At 45.1% G+C, this 24,769-nt stretch overlaps 1 protein-coding gene across 7 annotated transcripts in view; it reads right to left on the bottom strand.

The window, feature by feature from the left end:
- Nucleotides 1-23,609: 23,609 nt before the first annotated feature.
- Nucleotides 23,610-24,769, bottom strand: part of FARS2 (phenylalanyl-tRNA synthetase 2, mitochondrial) — a 251,593-nt gene continuing 250,433 nt past the window's right edge. For all 7 annotated transcript variants that reach the window (XM_054818758.1, XM_054818757.1, XM_054818764.1 and 4 more), the window contains one exon: nt 23,610-24,086. In XM_054818758.1, coding sequence (XP_054674733.1) covers nt 23,948-24,086 — 139 coding nt within the window. In that variant the 3' untranslated portion in view covers nt 23,610-23,947. The remainder of the gene's footprint in view (nt 24,087-24,769) is intronic.

Genomic DNA, 24,769 nt, shown 5'->3' with positions numbered 1-24,769 from the left:
TGTTTTAGCAGTGGAATGAGGTGATAATGTACTAGCAGTCTCAAAATCTGCTGCCCCCCAAACACGGCTGTCTGGCTAATCTTTCCCTAATAGATACGCCATTAAGCAGGAACGACTTTTAGTAGGGCATAGAAAAAGGAGAAAGGATTGAAATTCCAAAACTTTCTCAACTGATAAGATGCCCACAAACAAACGTGCAGAGCTAATGGTATCTCAAGGCATTGAAGTCCCTACCATTTTTTAACCCTCCTTGTGCTGCAGCTCACTGTCCCTGCAGCTCAGCTGTTGGTCAATCAGGAGATCATTTCTTGCCCGCTTTTGTGCCAAATCTTCCAGGTTATTTAAATCACCCTCAGACACAGCTTACCTGTCTTTGTGCTGGTATATTAAGAGTGTTCACACAGTCTGCCAATGGACCGTAGCTGCTGGGGCTGGTATGGTCTAGCTGGCTACAAGCAGCTGCTGGTATGGGGAGACTACAGCCCCCAGCCACCGTCGCCGGTACACCCATGTCCACAACGTAATAGCCCAAAGGTCTGTGCTTTTCCAGTTGATTTGCCAACAATTACGGGTGTCTCTTTTGTTACTCCTCTAGCTGCAAGACACTGAATAGGCCATCCTCACTCATTCTCCCTTTCGCATCTGAGTGTCGAGAGCACCAGGTAGGTAAGGCTTTTGCTCTTTTGGCAGACCCCTAGCCAGAGGACAAACTGGCATCAGCAGTAGAGAGCTCTGAGCAGCTTTACGGGCAATGCCATCAACCATAGGGATCCGCTTTTTTTTTTTCTCTCTCTTTTTTGCTGCTCAGTGTTAATTATGCTTCTGTCACCACAAATTTTCCTAGGCAGGTAGACTCCTCCACGGCTTCTTTTTGTAAGCAGTAAGTCCCATAACTAATTCTAAGTGCGAAGAGCTGAGCCAAGCCCCTGTTCAGCCAGGCCCGGAGTTAGAAAGTTGCCTGGAGTCAATCCCGAAGTCACCGCAGCGAAACTTTGAAGGATGGCACCAGAGGGCTTTGTAAGTGTCCCTGAGTTATGCGATGCTCCTTGCCCATGAATCAGAGGATCATAAAGGACACTGCTCCTAAGTACCCAGATGATGACTTGTAGCCTCTCTCACTTAGCAGGCTACACTCCAGGTATCGGGGGCTCCCATCACTCACTCGGGCAGCCTTCTGCCAGCACACACGAATTGCCTCAGCCCGGCTGCTGAGTCTTAAATTAAGCTTACGCTCTTCAAGAAAAGTCTGATGTCCCTCATCTAAATGTTTGCTTAGCAATGCAGAGTCCTCCCGGCTTACTGAGCACTTCTCTCTGTAACGCGCATCTAGACGCACATGCACACGCGCCGCCTGGCAGCTGTGGGGAGAAGCAAAAGTGCAAGGGGGCAAAGGATCAGCCAAGAGAAGAACAAACTGGCCTGCCTTCCTTCTTTCCTTCTTTCCTTCTTTCCTTCTTTCCTTCTTTCCTTCCTTCCTTCCTTCCTTCCTTCCTTCCTTCCTTCCTTCCTTCCTTCCTTCCTTCCTTCCTTCCTTCCTTCCTTCCTTCCCTGATGGTCACAGCAACCTTACGTATTGTCACTTTCCAATATTTTTCGGCAGAGGTGTACAGCATCCTCCGATAGCTCGTCTCCGGTTGTTGCTTGGGGAGCCAAACCAAACCCCGTGCCTTGGCTCCATCCTCACTCTGCGTTCGAAGGTCAGGGCTTACCTGCTTTGGAAGAAGGAAGAAAGTAAACTTTCAGAGGCAGAACTGCAGTCTTAGCTTTATACCTCCTCCCATAGGAGTCGATATAAAATTATTCCAGGTTTGCCGAAAGCAGGGCACAGAGCGGCTGGTTGACTCGGGGCCGTGGAGGGAGGGTGTCACAGCTGCACTGCTTGCTTGGAAGCAGGGGAGATGCTGGCACCACCAGCACCTCTGCCTTCCTCCCGCACACCAGCACTGCCTGCATATTGATTGGAAAGGATTTGCAGTGGAGTGGATGAAAATTGCTGGTGTAAATCCCCCTGCAGCCTGGAGAGAATAAATCCCTCCCTCCTCCCCTCCTCTTTCACAGCCAGGAACAATATTAAGACTGTGGGACTGAGGATTTCCAGATTTGAAACATTAAAGTATTTTAATTGTACTTCAGGGTAATTCAGCATGGAGCATATGAAACATTGCAGGCAGAGAAAATAGCTACTCTGGAAAATGTCTATAATTTTCAGGGATTCCTTTTATTGCTGACTGCAACCAAATATTTCTGCCCTTGACTAAGTGCTCCCCGTTCCCCTGCGTCTCTTAGCAGTCCCTGCAGCGACCGAACAGAATAGCACTAGAAAGAATAAACAGCCAAAGCACGAACATAAAATCCCTCAGTTAATGAAGGGGGCTTCTCTGCTCGCTGATTTAGTACAAACAAGGCTCCTACCACAGGCTCGGGCAGGGCTGGCCGCCTGCATGTCCTGAATTGTAGCAAGGACACGGATTTTGGGGGAGAACTGCCATGAATGCAACTTACGGCCTCCCGCTCTAGATTTCCTCCCTTACGGCTTTCACGCCTCTGAGGGAAGCCCCTGCTCAGTCTGACTGTTGTAGTTCATTATTTATGGAGTGATGAAAACATGTCTAATGCAAGGATTTTTATTTTTTTTCCCCCTAGCACCTTAGGGGCTGTCAGAAGCAGAAGCAACCAGAAACTAACTCCCCTTCTGATTTCCCTCCCTCCTATACACTGGGCAGTCGCAGACCCAGCCCTTCACTTGTCAAGCTCATATACTGCTTTTCCTAGTGCCATTCAGAGGTTGCCTTCTCAAGCTCAGTGACTGGACTCTCACTCTAACAGGTTAAAATGTCCGTAAACACCTGTCTGCGCTCTTTCTAAATGTTTGTGATACAGATATTTGACATTTATTTTAGACTGACCTCAGGGTTTGGTGCAGATCTTTGTAGCATGGTAGCTTTCAGCTCCGTCATTGAGACAACAAGGATGACTTTTGACACGGGTTGACTCATGGGTTAATCCTTTTGTAGATGGAGTAATTTATACTGTAGCCAGCAGCGGCCGGATAAAGCAAACCCAGAGGGCCAGGCAAGGCTTACCTCAGCTGGCTGATGCATCTTAGGGGCATGGTTTGTCTTTTCCACACGAAGGTGTACAAATCTGCTAACAACACCTTCCATCCCAGAGAAGATAAAGTTTACGTGGCTACCGGATTACTCCTGCCATCACCCCGACGACCCTAAATATGTGATAATTAATGAACTAAAGCTTACATACACATACATGCATGTGAGCACTCTCAGGATCTACCCTAGGGAGACTTCCAACCAAAAAGCATTTAGAAGAGGAAAAGGGGACATCCCCGGCCCAGCCTCTTCTCACTATGGGCCCACAGACATTGCCGAATATACAGAGGTGTAGGTAGTGCCCTCCAGGTTGTGAAGGCAATTATTTGTGGCATGATTTCCTTTACCCTAAAATTAGCCCTGGGACTAATGATTTTTCTGCAGCACACCAGGCCCTCCCCATCCTCTGTCCCAGGTGACATGGCTCTGAAGCTGGAGCTGGGTTTCTCTGAAGCCCAACCATGCCCCTTACCGACAGACATCCTCCTGCAACAACACGCAGGTGAACGGAGGGCTCCCGACAAGGGGAAGAGCTACAGGGGATGTCCAGCCATCCCCACGTGCCGGGGCAGGATTAATATATCTGACCTGTCTCTGACAGACCTTCATACAATGTGTTTGAGGAACATTATTACATTTCTCCTCCCCACGGCTACTTCTTGCCTTTTCCGCACTAAACAAACGGTTACCAGAACCTTTTCTTCTCTGTCAAGTTTCCGAAACTGTTAAACCAATACAACCTGCTCTTCTTTCCCACACCTACCAGGCTTGTCCTTCCCCCTGTTGTTTGTAAGTAAGTGAGTTGTAGTCCGAGCTATTTATTGGATGCCTCTAGCCTTGGAGCCAAGGAGAGGAAAGCTCACATCCATATTGGTCCTTTGGGGCAGCTCTCATCACAGTGAAAACAGAGCCCTCGCCTTCCCTGCCGGCTTCCTGCAGCCATTCATCAGGTGGTGGGAAGCCGGATTACGTTACCCCATTGTTTATTGCTCACAGGGTTCACATCGTTCTCACAGTGCTGTGTTTTCGTTTGTGTGGTTTTTGCTGTTTTGGTTTTTTTTGGTTTTTTTTTTTTTTTTTTTTTTAAAAGGAAGTAAGGGCTACTAAAGGACATAGAGTACTCCTACCTCTGGTCTTGACCCATGTCAAAGCAGGTGATTTCTACTTTAGGAGGGCAATAAGGCACCCAAGCAAAGAGGAGCTGAAGGCTCTGAACTGTAAAGAGGGGAAAACAGGGAGGGATGCAGTAATAAAAATTAATAAATGGATTTCTCCTTCATATCCATTCAGTAAGCTCATCATGAACAAAATCAGGTAAAATGCTTCCTCTCTAAGCCAATGTCCATCATAGTGCACAGTCCACTGTATTCTATGCATATGAAACACATGTTTATATACGCATGTGTGGATGTATATGCACGTACATACACCCACGCATAAGAAATTATGTCCTTCATAGCATCTCCTATTAAGTGGTGATACAGAAATCCTGTTGCTACCACCATGTTTGACTTGTTCTTCATCCAGTCAGGTTTGCACCCAGTCAGATGCATAGGGCACAGACTCCTACTGCTGGCTTGTTTCATCATGTAAGATTAGGAAATGTTTAGCAGAAATGATTGCATCTAGCTACTTGCAAGAAAGCACTCACACTGCAAGTTCTCAACTGGTTTCCCTTCTTACCTTTGCAATGCTCTCCCTCCTAGAAGAGCTGAGTACCAGGAGTTCGTTGCGTGCCATGGAGGAAGGTCCTGAAGCTGGAAATAGGAGATTTGGCTTATGTTCTTATCTCTAAGTTCCTATATCACCTTAGGAAAGTCATTGATTGGATCCATAGCAAACTTTGCCCACTTGGAAAGGAGTTACAGTAAGAACATCTGTACAGCCCTTTGATAATGATTGATGAAATGCACTATTAAGCCTAAAAATAAGAAGATAAAAAGATAAGAAATGTCTGACTGGCTCGGAGCAATGGTCGGTGCAGAGGAGTGCTCTGCCTCTTACAGTGGCAGTAGAAAATGCTACCTGGTGAGAGCTGGTCAGCCTGGCCACCATTTGTGGCCCGTCATCACCATTCATCTCCAGCGTCTCCAGGCACTGGACTAGAGGTACCTCTCTCCCTATTCCATGTAGTAACTATTTATAGACCTGTATGCCACACAGAGAGTTGGCAGCTGCTTGAAGCGGACATGTTGCCACAGACCTGAGACATGTTTCAGCTGACATCCTCATGCTTCATCTGGTCTATACCTCGCTTTCCTCAAATGCTTTGCATCATGTAGAGGTGTTGGCAGGAAAAACCCTTGGCTGTGCTGAGGATAAGTGGAAATCTCAAAGAGGGTCATGGCTTTAAGAAACCAAATAAGTGGTAATTAAAAATAAGTGGGCAGAGGTTGTACATTCCCTTGCCCCATCTGGAAATGTAGTGGTGGATTTAGTATGCCAATATTGACATTTTAATTAATCACTGTTTCTAAAATGCTTTGCGGGTAAAAGCCTAACACAGTCAAAATTATTATTAATAATGCTTCTAGTAGCATTTCCCTTTTTATTATTACATTATCATGAATTAATATTATATAAGATTATTAATAACGACAATAGCCTGTCCCTTAATACGGGAAGGGGCATCTTTACCTCTTTCCAGAATAAAAAAGACCAGTACTGCTTATCAAAGGCTTTCTCTATATTTTAGCCAATAGTCACTTTATAATTTTATCATTGAAATGAACCACATAGTCACAGGCTGGGACAGTAGTCATAATTAACAACAACAACAGAAAAAGAAGTACAATGCACTCCAGTAAATAGAAGCAGCCCCCTCCTCCTTCCCTCCCCCCCCCCCCAAATGGTGCCAAATACATAGGGGACCCTGTTGTCATAGTAACTGGCATTACAGCTTGGTTTCGATAATTAATGGAGGGCTTTGCTATTACAGTAGTCTTGAAATTTCACTTTCCCCTGTGCTGCACTGCAGAATGCAGTATCATTTCCCCATTCATAAATATTTCATTACCACAGTCTGCTGTGTTTCATCATCACTGATAACACTCAGCCTAATCCACCCATTGCTGAATTCATGTAGCCCTGTCGGTAGAGCAACTTTCATTTCCTCCTTCCACTTCTGCAGTCTTCATTTTTCTTGTTCAGTGTTCTCCTGCTGCAAAACTGTCATCGTAGGCTAAGTACAGAGACCTATATTTTTCTTACTCTAAAAAAATAAATGTGAGAGGTAAAAGCTCTGCCCAAGTAAATGAGATGCAGACACACATACGCGCAATGTTTGTATCACAAATATAATTTTTATGTATTGAATGGAGATACTTAGATTAGTGATGGAGAGGAGAATTGTAATACGTTACTGCAGAAGGAAACCCAGATTCTGATTCAGCAAAATATAGGGGTACTTTTAGACACATCCGACGGCAGCTGTAAGCAACAGAAGCGATACTCTCATCCAGAGGACCGGTTGGGGCATAATATGTTTTCTAAATAACACACTAGTAGAGAATACCCAAAGCCAGTGGGGCGAACAGCTGCGGTAACACAGATGGCAAGGAGAGAAGAAATAGTTTAATTTTTTTCCTTAGTATCAAATCTCTCAATCAAATTAACTCCAACATCCTTACAAACACAGTTTCTACTGATATCCATGCACAGAGCATTTGAATTGCCTTGTGGAATCTCACTTGACTTATTTTTCTTCTTTTTTAAAATACATTTCTCTTTCATGCTGCTGTCTCTTTCAAACAATCCAGTAGCTAAAGACTGAGAGACTTTAAAGAGTTAGTGCTGGCTTCTCTAATGTGAATTGCAAGGTCTCTCTCCTGTAACTCTGTGATAGACTGGCTTTAGACTGCCTTTACAGAGCAGAAGACTAAGGAGGCCAAAGGGAAGGGAAATGCCACGTGTCACCTGTTAGATAGAATGTTGCACAGAATCTGGCCTGTTTTGTAACAGGTATCACAGATGTGATGCAGTTTTCCTTTGGGAGGGGTTAAATCTTGGATAAGAAATCATGGCGCAAATGAGCATTAATGGAGACGACTACATGCAACTCTTGACAGGCACTATATAAATGTATAAGGAAAATTTGTTTCATCTATTCTGCATGTAGCAGAAATAGCTAGGTAAAAAATTGCACAGCCCATGCAATAAATAGCAGTTATTTGCCTATGCCATGCAATCTGCAAGACCCGATAGGATGTCATTTATGTTGACACATTTAAAGAGAGGAGCTCTGCAAATCCATTTTCTTCCAAGTATCATAAAAAAAACAGACTTTTTTTTCACGTATTTTCAATTCAGACTCAGTAGTTTCATGTAGCGAGAAGGGAACACTGGAAGTGGATTGAGGGAATCTTTGGTATTATTTTGCCTTTTGTAAGGCAAATTATAAAAAAAAATAATAAATCTGCTAATACAAATTCCATTCCTTGCTACAAAAGGTAATGATCTCTTGTATATAATATGTTCCTGACCATTAGCCAGGAAGAAATATACAGAATAGAGGAATCCACATCAGTTCAGGGATTTATTTTTTTTCCTCTCTGCATGGGATGTGACTATGATGACCCAACTTCATTTTTAAATGAGCTGGTGAAGTCTTTCACTCAAATGTTTTGGGATGGAGAATCTCATGAAGCCAAACAAACACCAGTCAAAGCCAGAGGGCCCAGCATCAATATCCAGCAGGGAATTTTATGGTATCAGTTAAATACAGGACAAAGACCCAAATTGCCTCTAGTCCGCTGTGTGAATTTTCAAGTGTATGTTAAGAGATCACCCTTGTTCAGAAGGGAGAGTCCCAGCACGCTTGGTGTGGGCCCAAGCTTTAGCTCATGTAATCTGGACGGACTACGCCGACCTTACCTGAGCATACGATGGCCCCGTCTTCCCAGAGACACCCAAAGTTTGGCCTTTCTGAGCGGAGTACCAGCCCTATTGCCAACAGCGTGGAAGGACAGCATGAGCTCAAACCCAGCTGGCAGCCACCGCTCTCCATCCCGCCACGTAAAATCCCTGTGCAGCCCGTACAACCAAAAGGCATCAGTCTTGCGTGGTGTCTCACCACCAGGAAAGAGCGGCCAGCAGGTTATTTTCAACTTGCTTGCAAAGCATTTTGGGAGTGAAAGGCACAACGGAGCCACAGCCAGGTTCCCTGACATCCCCAAATCCAAAGGGGCATGGACTAAAAGCCATTCCTGTGAGGAAAAGTGAGCCACGGTTCCCCACACAATCGCCCTGCTGCCTCACGTTGCATTACTGGCATACAAATAGCTGTGTTCAGCCTTCATCCATCCAAGAGCTGTCAGCATGTAGCTCTTCAACGCCACAGTTCACGGGGGCTTTTTTCTTTGTTTCGTTCAGGTTTAGAAAAGGAAAAAAGCAAGCGGATGAGTTTTGTGCAATATATCTACCTGCTCTGAGAATTTGTTGGTAGTGACACGTGAAGAGAAATTACTCTTGACAATAAAGGCTATGATGTCTTTTCGCTACTATTTCGGACAGAAAGATGTTCTTGAGTGTGTGGGTGTAAGAGAGAAATCAAGAGAGTGCATGCGTGGGCTTATATGCAATTGCCATTTTATCTTGTTTTTCTTTTAAGTTTCCCTATGCTTTCCCTAGTTTTTAAAGAGATTTCCTTGGCCCCCCATCTTCTTCCTCCCATCTTCAGAACCTCAGTCATACTTCCAACAGCAAGTGTGGTCCACCAGGCAATTTCCATAACTTCCTTTATTAAATTTATGGCCTCCACTCTGCAACCATGTCCATTAGTGTGATGCTTCATCAGCAGGAAAGTTCTCACCTGTTTTCCTCCAAACTATAACAGAAAAGTAGCAGAGAGCAAGGAAGTTCATCTCACTTAAGACAGCATCCTCCAACCATCCACCACTTGTCCTTCTCCCCATCTCCAAAGTGGCCTTTCTCATACCTTACAGTTTCCCTTGCAACAATTTTTAGCATCTCCCTCTCACCAGCTCTGTCGCCGCCAGCAGACCATTTGGTGCATTCTTGCAGGCAAGATCCCAGTCACACAGCCCTGGGCCACCAAGGAAAAGACCTCATGTGCCCATCAGGATGCGACACCAGATGACTGCTGCATCCCTCCAACAGCTGCCGCTGCATGGAGAACCCGTTCCTGGTGACCAGCTGCAGATGATCCTGAAAACAGCAGAAATCACCCAAGAACGGGGCCTACGTGTACAATGCTAACATGGCATTGTGGGCCAGGGAAGTCACACCTGATGGCACAGTGCAGACATATGGCTGCAGTGAGCTGCTGTGATGTGGAGGCTTCTGAGCCCCTCCGGCGGTGAGCGTACGCAGTGCTGGGCACGTGGGCTTCAGGCGGTGGGTCTCCCGCTTCACCACGAAGGTAACATTCGTGCTAGGAATGTTTAACACGAAAGGGCAGCAACTAAAAGTTACCCATGCAGCACCCGCCCCGAGAGGAGCACCTGAATTACCTGGACCCTTCAGCAGCCAGTTATTAGGCAGCAATTCATCATGTTGAGCAGGTTCTAGCATGAAGTTTCCTTGGTTACTGCTGCATGTTTCAACAGGCCTTTGGCAGCCGAGGCACCGCTGCTCCCAACCCTTCCTCAGTGCGGAGGCACCTGATTTCGGCTCTGCACAGCCAAGTTGGCTCCCCGCCTGCCTGTTTGTAAGGTCCTGGCTAAAGATGATGAAACCTTTGATGCACACCATGCTACAGATGTCAGGGTATTGCCCCCCTTCCTTTGCAAAGCTTCCTCAGAGAAACATGGAGAGTGTGAACGGGCCCCTGTGGGTTGGTATCAGCTCTTGATAGTTCTCTCCCCAAGGACTTCCTCCATTGTTCCAGGTGCTTGCTACAAAACCCACTGTGAGGGTTTGGGACCAGGTCCCCCCAGGACATGGCAAAGCCAGACCCCGCTGCAAGGTGCAGAGTAAAAGCCTCTCACCGTCTGAGGAGCCTGAACCACGAGGGTACCCCTGCCTGCTCTCAAACCTCTGAGGGTGACTAGTGCCCCTGGGGCAGGCTGGACGAGAAGTCCTTGCACCACAAATGTAACTGACCCACAAGCTAAAGGAGCACCTGGCAGCTGCATGTATGAAATGATGGGTAGAAAGTAGGCCAGCAGATGGTATTCATCAGCTCTTGACACCAAGTCCTTGCAGAAGGGCTTCGGAGATGCAGATTCCACTCCCACCCACCCTATCAACAGAAAAACCAAGGGAAAGCTACCATGCAGTGTTCTCACCATCATGATTTTCCAGGTTTTGGCCCATATTTGTTCATTTTAGGTGAGCTGGAGAAGAGGATTCGGGGAGAGGAAATCCCAGAGCTCAGCAACATGTCCTGCAAGCCTAGACCCAGAAAACTACAGATATTTCAAAGTGCAGCATTGATGCCATCAGTTATCCTTAACAGAATATCTCACTTTTCTCTTTCCTTGCCACGCTAAGCTGTTCTGTTGCCATGGCAACTGGCTGAAGTTCAGGGACTGTTTCTGAGTATCCCTTCTCGCTGTACCACACCAGATACTGTAGATGGTCCCTGTACGACTGGGATGTGCCATGATGTAAGTAAATGCAAACATTTTCTCGTTAAATACCCACACTAATAAAGTGGGCTTATGCAGTGTGTTACGTCTGGAGGTCTCAAAACATGTTGCAAAGGAAAACTGGCATTGCCATTCCCATTTTGCAGACTGGCAAACTGAGGGGAAATTACTTCTTCTTGGTCTAACTGGTCAGTGCCACTGCAGGACATAAAAAGCAAAAGCCCCTCCACTCCCTTTTCAGTCAATCACATAATTTATTATGGTACTTAGACCTCCTTGACCAGTCAGGATCTGCCCTGTGCCTAGATTTTGGAATCATAACCCTCCTTTTACCTAATATGAATTTAGCATTTAAGTAGGAAACAATGATCTCTGGCTCACTTGTAGTGTAGTTTTGCTGCTAGATCCCAGATGAGGTCCCTTCCCATCCTTTTCCAGCCTCCTCGTACCGGCAGCCACCAAGCAAACAGAGGGAAGGGACCTACAACCTCTTGCCAGAGGCCATCCATCCTTCTCCCAAAACAAGGCAGTATACCCCAACTGAATGTTGTATCAGGTAACAGCAGCTGATGAACAACCCAGTATGAGAGGTTTTCTGCCATGTTCTTAAGAAAGGTAGGATTGCTAAGATGCATAAATGGAAAAGGAATATAAGTCCCGTTCACAAAAACAAGAAGTCTAGAAACGTGTCCTACTGAAAGTCAAATACTAATCTATGGTCTGCGTTCTGGGACTAGTTGAAAGTTTGTAGACAGAGAAATTTTCCATAAGATGGTTCAGAAAAAAAAATCAAGCCATTTTAGAGGAACCTTGCAATTTTGGCAGTTCACGCGGTGGAAGTTGTTGGTGCAACCATTTTGTCAGCTGCCATAACACTAAGAACCTGCAAGCCCTGGGAACCCCAGACCATGAAGGTTTACAGTGGCTTTCAAGCTGACTTCTTACTAGCATGCAAGAAAGTAGCAATTCCTCTAATGTCTCTGAATGCCTCATCAAGCTTAAAAAAAAAAAAAAAAAAAAGACTATCACATCAGTTGTTTTTAAATAAATATTTTTGGGGCTCTGATATTTTGGAAGCATGAGAGTGGAAGGATTTTGTCTCAGGCTTGATTGAGTATTTTGTTTTGTTGAAATGCTAACATTTCTGGTGGATAAAGTGAGAACTCTAACTCCAACCAACCTCTATGAATAATAAAAACATTCAAAGGAAAATTTTGACTGATTTATGCATGACTAGATAACAGCCAAAAGCTCTAAATCTGTAGTGACTATTGAACAAAAATCTTGAATATTGCATAAATCTGTCTAGTGATTTGTAAAAAACAGAGCTAGTCAAACTACACAGTACCTCAGCTATTCAGTAGTTAATGGCACTTTATACAGGAACGTTTGCCACCTTCATTAACAAATGGATAGGGTTTGGTTAATTGTGAAGCTAACAAATATTACGTTAAACGTAGCGTTGCAGATAGCGTAAACGAGAACAAATAATTTTTAATGTCATGTGAGTCAGTTCCATGGTGAGCATGTGGCTCCAGAAGGATGACATGTTCATGCAAGTTCTCACCTAGTTCATTTCCTTCCTTATTCAAATGAAATGACTCCGCAGGGCTGCCATCTAAGAAAGTCTAATTTCATGGGGGATAAACAATACAGAACATCTGTATTCTGGCCACTTTCTAACTCTCTCTCATAGACTTGTGACTACTTATTAAAAAAAAAAAAAAGAAAAAAGAAAAAAAAGAATTGTTCTCCCCATGAATGACAACCATTGCAATTCACTTTAAGATGACAATATTATTAAAACCAGTTAATAATATATTTCAGCTTTTCTAAATTGTCTTTTCTGGTTCCATACACAAACCTTACTATTTCACATTTTTAGACTTTTTTTTTCCAATAGGGCTTGCTTGTTGTCTCTTCTAAACTAAATGAGAGTGCCATTGTCCTCCAGGAATTCAGAGCCTGGAGGCCAGGACTCACAAGAAGGAGACAAAAACTACACAAAGAGGCAGCCTTTGCCTATAGTGGCCACATTCACGCATCAGTCCCAGAGCAAGATATTGTGACAAGAACCAAACGCTTAGGGCCAACAGCCTGGAAAATACAGCATCTGCAAGAAACTCTTCTTGAAAAGCCTCCAGGAGGTAAAAGCGTGAGAGTGACGAGGATCAAGAGAACCAGTGATGTCATCACTAGCAAGAGTGACCTCATGCCCATCCTTGACACCAGTCCAACGTGGCTTGGCTCAGGGTCACACTAGTTCCGCAGATTTCCCCCTGCCCAGCCAAAAGCAACCAGGGAAGCCAGGTCAATATTGCCGGACCCTGATGCCTTAAAAGCAAAGACGTGGGGAAAGGCAGTTGCAAATGAAACGCGTGCCTAGATAATTCATCAGTTAATGAAATTCTGCCAAAGCAAAATAATTCTTTTATAGCTTCAATTGCAGAGGTTATTCTTTATATGCCATCTTAAACTGCTGCCCTGAGTTGCTGTTTGCCGTTAAAACAGGTTGTTTCAGTCCAGCGGTTGCTACATTTCAGTGTCAGCTGCAGCAATTCTCCCATTACGTGGATGCACACACGCAAACCCCCAATCTGAAACGTGCTCTTGGATCCTTCTGGAATACTGGGGCTCTATAAAAATAAGCCATTACCATAATCATTACCAATGTAACAATTTTCACTTTCCCATTTGCGATGCTATTTTCGAACAGCACCATTGGCCTAAGGAACTCTCAATCTGGCACTTTCCATGACTATTAAGTAAACTTACAGTTTTTTCTTCGTTCTTATTGTTAATCTTTTACATTCAGCTTTATCTCCCTGTTACCCTCTGAGCTTAAAACCAGTCAAAACCTGTTACAGAGAATATCATATCATAGGAGCTAGAAATGGAAGGGACCTATTAGATCACCAGTTCGTCCTCCTGCCAATTAACGCTTGCTCTCTGGAGTACCTTTCCTAATGCTTTGTCCAGTCTGGCTTTTAAAAGGACCAAGCAGTTGGGCTCCTGCCCTTTCCCTCAGGAGACTGTTCCACAGCAAAATATATCTCACTGTCAGGAAATTTTACCTTACATTCAGCCTGACTGTCACACTATTAGCCCTTGTTATATCCCTGCGTGTCATGCTAAAAATTCCTCTCTTGCGCTCAGGAGAGTGGGAGGGTGTTCGTACTCATCAGAGAGCTGCATGTCTCACAAACCACACATTTGTTAGTCATTCCTGAGCATCGTTTTTAATTTGAACTCATCTACCTGTACTTCCACATCTCCTGATCAGCTTTGTCGCTCCGCTCCAAAAATTTTCCAGATTTGTCAGTACCTCTCTGGTTATCGAGGGCTTGGTGTTGACTGTACTGGTTATTTTGGGATTTGGGGCACCAGGCAAAGCTAGATGGCAGGTTCAAACCAATCCAAAGCACACTTTCTTTTTAACACAGCTTAGTTAAACTGAGCTCCTTGCCACACAAGGTGAATGACAGAAGTCTGCATGCGTACAAAGGGAAACACGGAATAAGTTAACAGAAGAAAAATAATCCATCGAGAGCTGCTACATACATGATCTTGTATTTAAGTGCCTGGACTGCCAAGCGATGCTCATCATATTGAGACAAGAACAAAATGCTATTCAATAACTTGATGAAATGCTTTTAAGTATGCTTACTGACCTTTCACAAGAGGAAGTGTGTTTCAGTCACCACCACGTGAGTCTTTGCTCTCTTGGCACCCAATAAAGATGGGTCTGAGTTAAGTCACCCCGATGCAAGCACTGGCAATGTGCCCTGGCCCCAGTGCAGGGAACAACCAGAGTGAGGAGGAGGACTGCGGTTGTCTTCACCGTCATGTCTGGAGTGATGTCCCTGCAGGGGTTCGATCTTCCTCCTTACAGCAGATCCAAGGTGCCCAAGACCTCCCGATTGGGAACATTAAATCTTCCTGCAGACCAGGCACGCTAAAGCCCCAGGCAGCAATTGTGTGGCTCCTGACATAGTTTCAGTATACGCACCAGACTGAGATCCTTGTAGAAGACACATCCACAGAGGACCAAGGTCCTGTGAACGTGCTGCCAGTTGCCCCCTTAGCCTCACTCAACACATGCTTTGAAAAGGAGAGAAGGCTGGGGAGGAGTGGGCAACATTAAATGCCCGGTGACCCTCCTTGCCTCCCAGTTTCCTTCCTTCATCCTTTTGTCTCTCAGTCACTGTCACACTTGCGGTTTGATTTTGCAAATTCAGGTGGACAAAGCATCCAGTGTAATTTATTAAAAGCCACTGCAATGCAGAGAAGCAGAGTAGTGAAGTGGGGCCTAATCCTGACCAGTGCTGCAAGAAGGGATCACTAAAATCCCTTCCTTCATCGCTGAGGGCACGCACCACCGACAGAACGGGACTCTGGTACTGGATCAGAGGGGACTGGGACACCTGGATTCAGGACTTAATCTGTGGCACCAGACAAAACCCTCATCCTCTCCAGTCTTCAGTTTCTGTTTCTGATAAATATGTATGGTTTGATCTTCATTTGAAAAATGTTTCAAGTTCCTTAAGATCTTGTGGAAAAGCTCAGGGTTATTGTCACTATTAAGAAAAAGTCTCACCTTTATGGTCAAATTTGCCCCCCCTTTTTAGGTTTGTCACTAAGTGAGGGGGTTTCATAATAAGCCTACCCTACCCCATTTACAGGGTGTGCTTTCTGGACAGAGCCCCATACACGGTGCTCTAGCTTTACTTACAAAATAACTCAATGGCCATGTAGGAAAGGCCACTGGGATCACCATGGCCTACTGTGGACCTCACGGTCTATATGAGGATTGCACAGAGCCCTTTAACTTGAGTTTTTCCAAATCAGAAGGACTGCAAGGAGGCTCTTGGTTTGGCTCAACATCAGCCTGGACTGTAGAAGTGGTTTCCAGGTGGAGATGGCCATGCATGATGCCATCTGCATCTACATCAGACAAATCACCTCTTCCTTAGCAGACATCAGACGAATCACCTTCTTCCTGTTCATCATGTCTCCATTGAAAGATCAGTGCTAGGAGAGGCACCACTGTGCCTGGACAAGCTCTCCTCCAGCTGATCTCATTCATAGCCCCGAGAAAGGAGTAGCAATCAACAGGCCCTGCAAGTAAAGAGCCACTTTCCCATCTGTTGCCCTGTCCTCTGCAGAGCCTTTTCCTCTTGGCAGGTAACAAGGTTCCTTTCAAGGATGTAACTGATACATCTTGCAGTGACTCTCCTGAAACACACTGTACCCAAGGTAGGAATTTCTCCTCCCTGTCCCAACCTTGGCCTTTAAAATGGATCTCCTTCCAGGTGTCACGGGCAGCCCACCCAACTGTCTGGGCAGAAATCTGCTCACAGACGCACTGCTTCCTGCTCAGCTTGGCAAACTCACGCCCACGCACGAGAGCCCTCCCGAAGCCTGCGCTGCTCCTGCAGAACAAGCTCTGAGCTGCAGGCTGGGCTGCCTGGGCTGGCGGCTGTCCCGGCTGCACAGGAGCAAGCGAGTAACGCGGAGGGCACCCCAGGAGCTGGGTGCCTTTGAAGTCCTGACTCCCCTGGTGATATATTTCACAGTAGTCTTAAGGACGCTTAACAACTCCGACACTGTGAACAGTCGAGGAATTCCATCTGTAAAGTACCACAGAAGGTGTTAGGGAGTAAGCAGAGAAGGCGCAGCCAATGACTCCAGATGTGCAACCAAATAGAAAGGAAGCCAGAAAACTACCAAGCAATTTTCCAAACATGAATGAAAGAGCCTTTAGTGGCAAAGCTGTCCTCTGTTGGAGCCTCATGGGCTGCACTGATGTGGAAATGTTACCACTGCACAAGCCTGCCCTCTAGTAAAGATCAAAATGGACTTTTATTAATAACTTTTAAGGGGCTAGGATTTATTTATTTTTTTTTTAATTAGAGTAGGACATTCAAGTAGCTCAAATTTCTTCTATAAAGCTGGCCTTTCTTTTAAGTCACCTTTCTTCCCGCAAGGCGGAAAAAGACCTGCATTGTCACCAGCAGCAGGTGTTGCACAGGAGCCTAAAACAGATGCCAGAAAGTCTTTCAGGCTGAAAGGAAAATATCTCAAGTGGGAAAGGGAGTTCTCTGCCCAAAATTCGATTGCTCTTTGAAGGGAGAGTGCTCAGAAGACTGTTGGCTCTCTGACAGCAGGAGGCATCAGAAAGTATTGAATTTTTCTTGGAAAAAGGTAATTTTTTGTGTATCGGAGCAAAGCAGCAGGAGAGAAAAGTCTTTAATCACACAGAATATAGGGAACAACAACTCTGCTTTTGTATTCGCAGCACAGAAATAAGGCTCGCATCATCCACTGCAACCGATTTCATATGTATGTGTGTGTGCAGCACACGAATAACATAATTTGGCAAGGTGCTGAAGATCTCCTCAGCAATGCTGGGCTGCCCTCCTCTTCAAAAATAAGAGGTAATGCTGCAAGACCAGGAACAACAGGAAATCACTTCATTCTTAGCCAAATTCACATTTTTCAGTTTCTAGCAAGCGGAAAGGAATGAAAAGTGATGCAGACTATATAGCACAATAACATAGCAGCTTGTAAACACACACAGAAGGCTGCTGTTATTATTTATCAAAAATACATTTGTAATCATTTTCTGGAAATACATGCAGGGGACCATGCTGGGCATCAGGTTCTTACTGATACGCTGTCTCCCCTGCCTGAACTTTCAGTCAGGGTACACTTATTTATGCTGACAGCCTTCATCACAGCCCTGCCATTTCTCTGCCTTATCTTCCTAAGGAAGCAAGGGTGTGCACTACAGCGATGGTGTCCACCCTTCCACTGTCAGTGACCTTCGCTGACTTTTGGACCCACTGGAATAATCCCATCCATGCTGGACTTCAAGGTGAGGGTCTCCAAGGGATGACGTTCTGCAAAACTTTGTGAAAAACAGCGGCTGTGCTGAGAGGAGAGACCCAGACACAAGGCATGTGCACAGAGGTCATCAATGTGGTTTGCCTGGCCCCCTGGCCAGCCAGAGTGGAAGCCCTCCAAGCGAGCTTCTGGCAAGGCACTGAGCGGGGCACTACAGTGGAAAGGGGTGAAGAGCTGAGGTTTGGGGTCATGGGAGGGAGCTTGGATAGCACTTAGGAGACTGTAGAAGCAAGGAAGCGTTTCAGGGTAGGGCCCAAGGAGGTAGGCTTACGCATATTGCAAGCATATGACAGAAATTTTAAGGTGATCAGGCTCCACCGGTGTTGCTGGGCAAGGTGTTGTTGCACAAGCATGTGCTCAGAGCCCTCAGTGCCCAGGCAAGGGCTTTCCGATGGACACCAGGGAGACGGCTCTGCAGAGCTGTTTGGTGACCTCAGATGGCCCCATCCCTCCTGAAAGCACCCGCCAAGCTGCTGAACATCCAATAAAAGCCTCGGAGTGGGTACACGAGGCTAGACCTTCAACTGAGTTAAACCCCTGTCAATCCCCTCATGATTGGGAAGTCACAAACCAACCCACAGACCTGCACTTCCATTCCCACCCTGTTTTATTCAATTCCTATACTGAGATCTGTCAGTAAAGACCCTGTGAATGACTATTAGTTTCTCTACCACCAGTAAAGATTTGGCATGAGAATCAATAATCCCTTAAACTAATCATCAGTTTCAACAATAACCGATGACCAAAAAGCCTGGCCGTGCATACTAATTATTTACTATGTGCCTATGCAGAGGCAGGCAGCCAAACTTGCATCCGTGCCTCCCGGTAGCATGGTGGGAGGGAGGGTAATTCAGCCCAGGACATCAGAAGACAACTCCTACTGCCTTGCTGCTCAGCTACCCTGGGATCTCTCACTAAACCTGCTCCCCTCTCCCAAAATGACACCACTGTCACCACAGTCACCGAGTACCGGGTTACGAAATATTTCAAGTGACTAACTGTTTGGACAGATGCCTAGTGGGAGTTTCAAACCTGCAAAGACATTGACAAAATCCCACAAGCAGTTCTCTGTACCTGCCGGGGTCTAATAATTTTTTAATCCTGACCCTTGCTCTCAACGTGCCTCACATCCGTAGATGGAGGCGGTTCATTCACAAGCAAATAGCGATTCCACTGAAAAATGGCTGCACAGGCATCACATCACAAGATGCATCTTATTGATGCTTAGCTGCAGCAAATAACAAGATAGCGCTTCTGGCTGTATCGTACTGTGATACAAGCGAAGCTGCAGACGCTAAAATAAAAAGAGAACAATCTACTGCCCATTTAAGTGGCAGCTGCTCTGGATGACTGCGGTGCTGCCCAGCAAATTACTGAGCAGGCAGAGGCACAATTCCCTGGACCGCGTGTTAATCACCTGCATCCAGAGGGTGAGCACAGAGAGACCCTGCAGTAATGCGGCGTGGGAGCGCAGGCTGTCGGCTGTGGTCTAACAACTCTCCCTGCCTACAGCCTGACACTGTTTCTTCACCAAAGTTACACCAAACTTGAACAGCAAGAACTGTAAGAGAAGGTAAGCAACACCGAAATGAGAAAGCTAGGTCATGGCAGAAGTGATTTTAGGCAGTTTTCCAAGTATAAAAGGCAGACTAAAGCAGACTCTACTTAGTTAACAGTGGGCATAAATACAATAACAGAGGCCATCTGACAAAAGCACAAAGCACAAAAACTGCCAAACATGAGAGTGCATCAGATGTTAATGATGATCAAACCTTATACAACAGATTCTGGAGAAGTCAGTGCCTTCACCCAGCATATGTCCATGCTCTGTGTTGAACTGCAATCGTCTCCTCTGAGATACGCAGCTTAAAATTCAGATGTGACTGCAGTCATGTTTAAAAGCAGGTAATAAGTGTCAATGGCTGGTTCCCTATGTGTCCTACAAATTTGTTCAAGGTCCTCACAAGATTGCTTCAGTTCTTGTGGCCCTCAGGGGCAACACTCACAAATCTTAAAATTTGATTAGGATATGTGTAATTAGTCAATATGGCCTCATCTACACAGAAAGGAAATCTGTTTTACACAAAACGGTCTTGCCTTAGCAAAGCAGCACAACAGACAATATCTGAATAGAGCTCTGAGCTTTAAAACCACAGCCACTGATTTCAGAGCTGAAGTACAAGCCCATTTTCTCTCCCAGATGGTAACAATTCTGATGGAGATAATTCAGTGATATCAACTAGCAGGCCTCAAATACCCTGCACAACCATTTTATATGCTTGCCCATAATTTGACAGAACTTTCTTGTGCCTAAAACTACTTCTGTGTGTGCTTGGGGTGGTGGTGGCAAGACCCAGAGTGCTTTACGAGCACCAGCCAACCTTCAGTCAACCCACAGCGAAGACAAGGTTCTCTAGTTCTACCCAAATATGAACTCAATGAGACTGACATAATTCTGCTTTTTGAGGTGAGACTGCCTGCATTTACTTCAATGGACTACCAAAGAGCCCTGTCTTGGCCAAGAGTTTTACCTGAAATGCATTAGTCACTGCAGATAAAAACTACCAAACAAAAAGCCCACAATCTTTTTTTTCCCCCCATTTAAATCAAAAAGCTAACCCCTACATGAAATTATTCAAGGGCTTAGACCAATTTGTCAATACTGCTGAAAATCAGTACAACTGCACAGAGTAAGAAGATGATAAATTCAGCATTGAAGTGTGGCCACCAACCTGCAGAAGGGGCAGAAGTAACGCCAATGGAAGGCAAGCGACCAGTGGTTTACTAATCTAGTTTGGATTCTCAGTACAAAACTGCTTTCAAATTTGCGCAGCTGCATTATCATGCTTGGCAATACTATGGCAGAGGTCACTGAAATCTCAAGGGTAAAAACACAGAGCAATTTACTGCTTATCTAGCTCGCAACACTTTTCCATTGCAGCACCTTTAACGAGAACATCAAAACCAGGTAAGTCTCAGTGCACTGTAAATTTGCTGCTAGTTTACTGGGGAGATCCCAAACTGGGCGTTAGAGCAAAATCTTTAGTCTTCCAGGAATCACAGCTAGCTTGAAAACCAATGGCAACCAGGAACAAAACCAGCACCCAGAACATTAAAACAGTACATGCTGTTCAGTCATAGAAATCCCCAGCCAATCCTCCTCAGGACGTGCATCTTCTTTTGCTACAATTGATTTTTTTTCTCTTTTATTAAACGATGCTGATATAAAAACCCAGTGGCACATAAAAATAAACACAGGCAGTTGACAAAAACAAGAAGCAGGGCCTTGTGCCTGCCACTGTGCTAGTCAGTCAGCACACACGCTTATTACTCCAGTGCTGCTCTGCTTCGTATTTCCACATGGCATGGTGTCACTTTGATATTTAGGAACTCATCCACCTTTACTAGACTTGTAGCTCATCCAGGATTGAGGGATGTTCATGAGACAGACTGTAGGTTAGCAGAGAGATGAGCAAGTGAACTTACCTTGGCAGCTATGTTGTTCTTGGTCTGCAAGCTAGTTTACTTACCCTTGTGCTACCTATGTCTTAAGAAAAGCCAAGTGACAGCTGCAGGTAGCCTTTTCTTTGACAGGGTTGGTCAGTGACTGTACCAAGGGCTTTCCTCAGGCAGGTTTTCTCTACTCCCACCAAGGATCAGCCCAGCCCCTGAGACACTGTTAGCATCACGTGTCTCTGATCAGTGGTAAACTAAATCACGGTTATTGCACCCTTAGATTCCCATGGGATCTCTGTTGGTATCCACAAAGGGACCATATGGTTTGAGAGTCTACTACTGCCCGTAGCAAATTTCGCCAGTAAAATTAAGGACCAGCTTTGAAGGAAAAAGTCATATTTTCCAAAGGACAGCAGCATAAAAATGCAACTCTGATGCCTTTTGATCCATGGTCTGCTTTGCTAGTAGTGGTGAATCTTTGCCAGAACAATAGGTCTTTAGAGTAGATTAATCCTAGAATATATATGACAAAGGCTTACCTAATATAAACATATCCAAGTATTCATATTATGCTCACAGCCAGCCCATCTGATTTTACAGGCCTTAAAATCCTTCACATAATTGATTTGTGCTTGCTCCTGAAGAAGCTGTTCTTTTTTTTTTTAACCTTAATGGTTTGCATTTTTGTCTGAAAGTTGCTGCTATGAGAACACTTACTCCAGATGATGATCCCAGGGTGTCGGGTCAAGTCTTCAGGGAAAGCTCTGCATTCCCCCCTTGTCCTACTAACCCGTGAGGTTAATCTTTTAGGTTTCAAAGAGTAACGTTACTACACCAAGACCTGGCTGCTGCAGGGAGCCCCTCCTCATCAGAGTGCAGGCAGTTCACAGCCAGACACGCCGAACACAACTGATGTTAGCGGCTGGAGACTGGCCGATTCAAGAATATCCAAGTTTCCTCACAAAGCTGGACATGTCAGTCTGTGGCTGCAGTGATGAAGGCTCATTGTCCAATTTTCTCCTCCTTGCTTTCCCCAAATTTCTATGCCCACAAAACTGGCTGATCAGAATGAGAGAAGAACTGAAGGATTTGGGGAGCTGAAAATGGAATCCTCACTAATCAATAAATTAAAAGGGGAATCTTGCAATCTACTCCACCCCAGATAGTCTCCTGTTTTCCCCAGAGAGAGTACTTTCACATAGCAGGCAGGTTTTAGTACTCTTTCCATATGCAATCCCATCAATTAACATCCAAATAATTTGCTGCCCCATGTGGTAGCATCGATCAGGTCTTGTCTTGGAACAATTACTGCTCAGTGCAGTTCAGGGGAGTGCTCTTCCTCTTCAGTGGTCCTCACTGAGAATCCTGAAAAGGCAAAGGATGAAGGAGACAGAGAAACATCAAATAGCCTAGGCTGTATTTATGGATCTTAGTAGATCATGGTTTAAAAATAACCAAGTAGATTTTTCTGTTGCCTAAATGGCACTGATTCTTTTTACTTTGTAAAAAGTCTAGCATATTGTTTTCATAACCAAGTTATTTGGATAACACAACAGTGATTTAGATTAGGATTTGTTTACACAGCTAAATATGTTGAGTAATGAAATTAAAATGAGCTCTCTGCTTCTGTCACATCTGCAATAGCAACTAGCTTCTTATGGTTGAGTACAAGCCTGCTGCACAGATGTTTCTTGATAAGGTATAAATCAGCGTTAGATGCTGTTTATTGCAGTGCTTTTACTGCCTTCTTCCCCGAAGGAGGGAATGTTGCCTGCACAGCAACCAGATGTGACCTGCAGGACTGTATGAAATGCCATTACAAGCAAAAACAGGTCCCATATTCCATATCAGCATCTGCAATGGTTCATCAAGTATTTATCAGACCATTTGAACACTTCTACAGGTCCTAGCATCATACCACTGCCAGAATTTACTTATTATAACCTGCAATGGAAAAGCCAAGCATCCTGTAAAGCAGCTGGTGCCTGAAATAGAAGGAGGTCCCATTTTAGTTTGGTTTCCTGCCTTACAGGTCAAATTTCTGAGCAGATGCTGCTACTAGAAAGTAAGACATTGTGAGAGACCAAGGCAGCTGCATTTCAGGGCATTGTAGGGAAGTTTCTCTTTTCTGCCATCCCGCCCCGTGTGGTATCAATCCTTTGATGGTGACAGGGAACAGGCTTATCTTGCACTGGTGCCTGTGCGAAGAGAACTGAGACAAGGGAGCTCCTCACCTGGGGAAGGCGGCACAGCTCAGCGCACCTCGCTAAGCGGCTCTGCTCCGCTCCCTGGGAGCAGGGGGAGCCAACAGGACAGACTCAGCAAGCAGCCCGCATTTGAAGACAACCAAGCCTGCCCCAGAGCCACACTGGCTCCTTCTCTGCAGCAGATGAAAGCAATACCTATGGGTGCTGAAGGTAAGAGGGGTAAACTTTCTTGAAGCAAAACCTGCCATTTCTTATTTAAAAAAGAGGGGGTGTGTGGAAGGATACAACAGGTTTTCTTCCCTGAGCTAATCTGTGTCTCTGATTTGCTTCACTCGTTACACGGACAGAAGATCCTGTCAACACAGAAATAATGCCAAGTATTTACAGTTTAATGGAACCCAGGGACCAATTAACAACACAGAAAACCACCAGGCAGTGTATTTCTTATTGTAACAGGAGGGAAATCTTACATTACTGCTGTTCCCCCATTTCTTAAAATAAAGTGTCAATGCTTTGTCAATGATTTCTCAGTAGTAATGTTTATTATCTGGTAGTTTTACCATTGCCCATTTATCAATCATTTTCCATGTGCTAGTTTCAGTCACAAACCCCCTCTCTTTACTTGTACCCCCCGTCTCAAAAAGACAAAAAAAAAAAAAAAAAAGGAAAAAGAAAGAAAAGGAAAAGCATCTGTCATTAGGGCTTTGGACCAGCAATGTTAGAATCTGCCCTCAACCCCAAGTTCTCGAACTGCTGATTCTTCAATAGCTTGATGGATGCGATGCACCTCATCCTGCGTTAAAGTCCTCTCCGGGTGGCGGTAAATGATACGGTAGCAATGGCTCACCTTCTTTGTCCTACAAAATATAAACCAAAAGAGGACTCATAAATACACGTGCCTACAAATGCAAATATATGAGGCCAAACATTTATCCTCTGGACCATTTTTTTATTTGTGGTCTAATTTTGTTCCTGTTGCTTGAAAATCACCTTAATGCTAAATTGCACAGTCTGAAGAGGTGAGACTGAGCTGAATTTTAATTTTGGCAGAGGACTTTGCTGATGTCCACCTAAGACCTCAACTTCTATGGTGGTGTGGTAGTTTCTTACCAGAGCAAACAAGCCCAGGGGAAGGGCTATGCTAACACCACTGAACGGCTGCTGACATCACAGCTCTCCCATTTTGGTGCTAATGGGGCTACCTGGAGGGAGCACTGCACGCACATACCACCCCCCAGACCAGCGGGGCTGGTGGTGATGGGCATGAGGAAAACACCACATAACCTCTCTACGCCGGAGAGCAATGTTGCTAGCTAACATGAGGCATCTCACAAGTCTTGCCATCCAGGCTCCAGCCTGGAGGATGAGACCAAACAGCGGCAAAACAGAGTAAAATATTTATTTTTCAATTCAGGTGACTATTTCGCCTTTGCTGGAAATGAGAAACAAGGACAAAAATGCATCTGAAGTCTCCATTTGTGGGAGAAGGACAGAGAGGCAGGATGAAGGCGGCCGTCACTCCCAAAGCGAAGCATCAAAT

Source organism: Grus americana, chromosome 2, assembly GCF_028858705.1.
Source record: "Grus americana isolate bGruAme1 chromosome 2, bGruAme1.mat, whole genome shotgun sequence".
Taxonomy (NCBI): domain Eukaryota; kingdom Metazoa; phylum Chordata; class Aves; order Gruiformes; family Gruidae; genus Grus; species Grus americana.
Note: the sequence above shows the minus strand (reverse complement) of the source record. Positions and strands in the feature narration are given on the sequence as shown.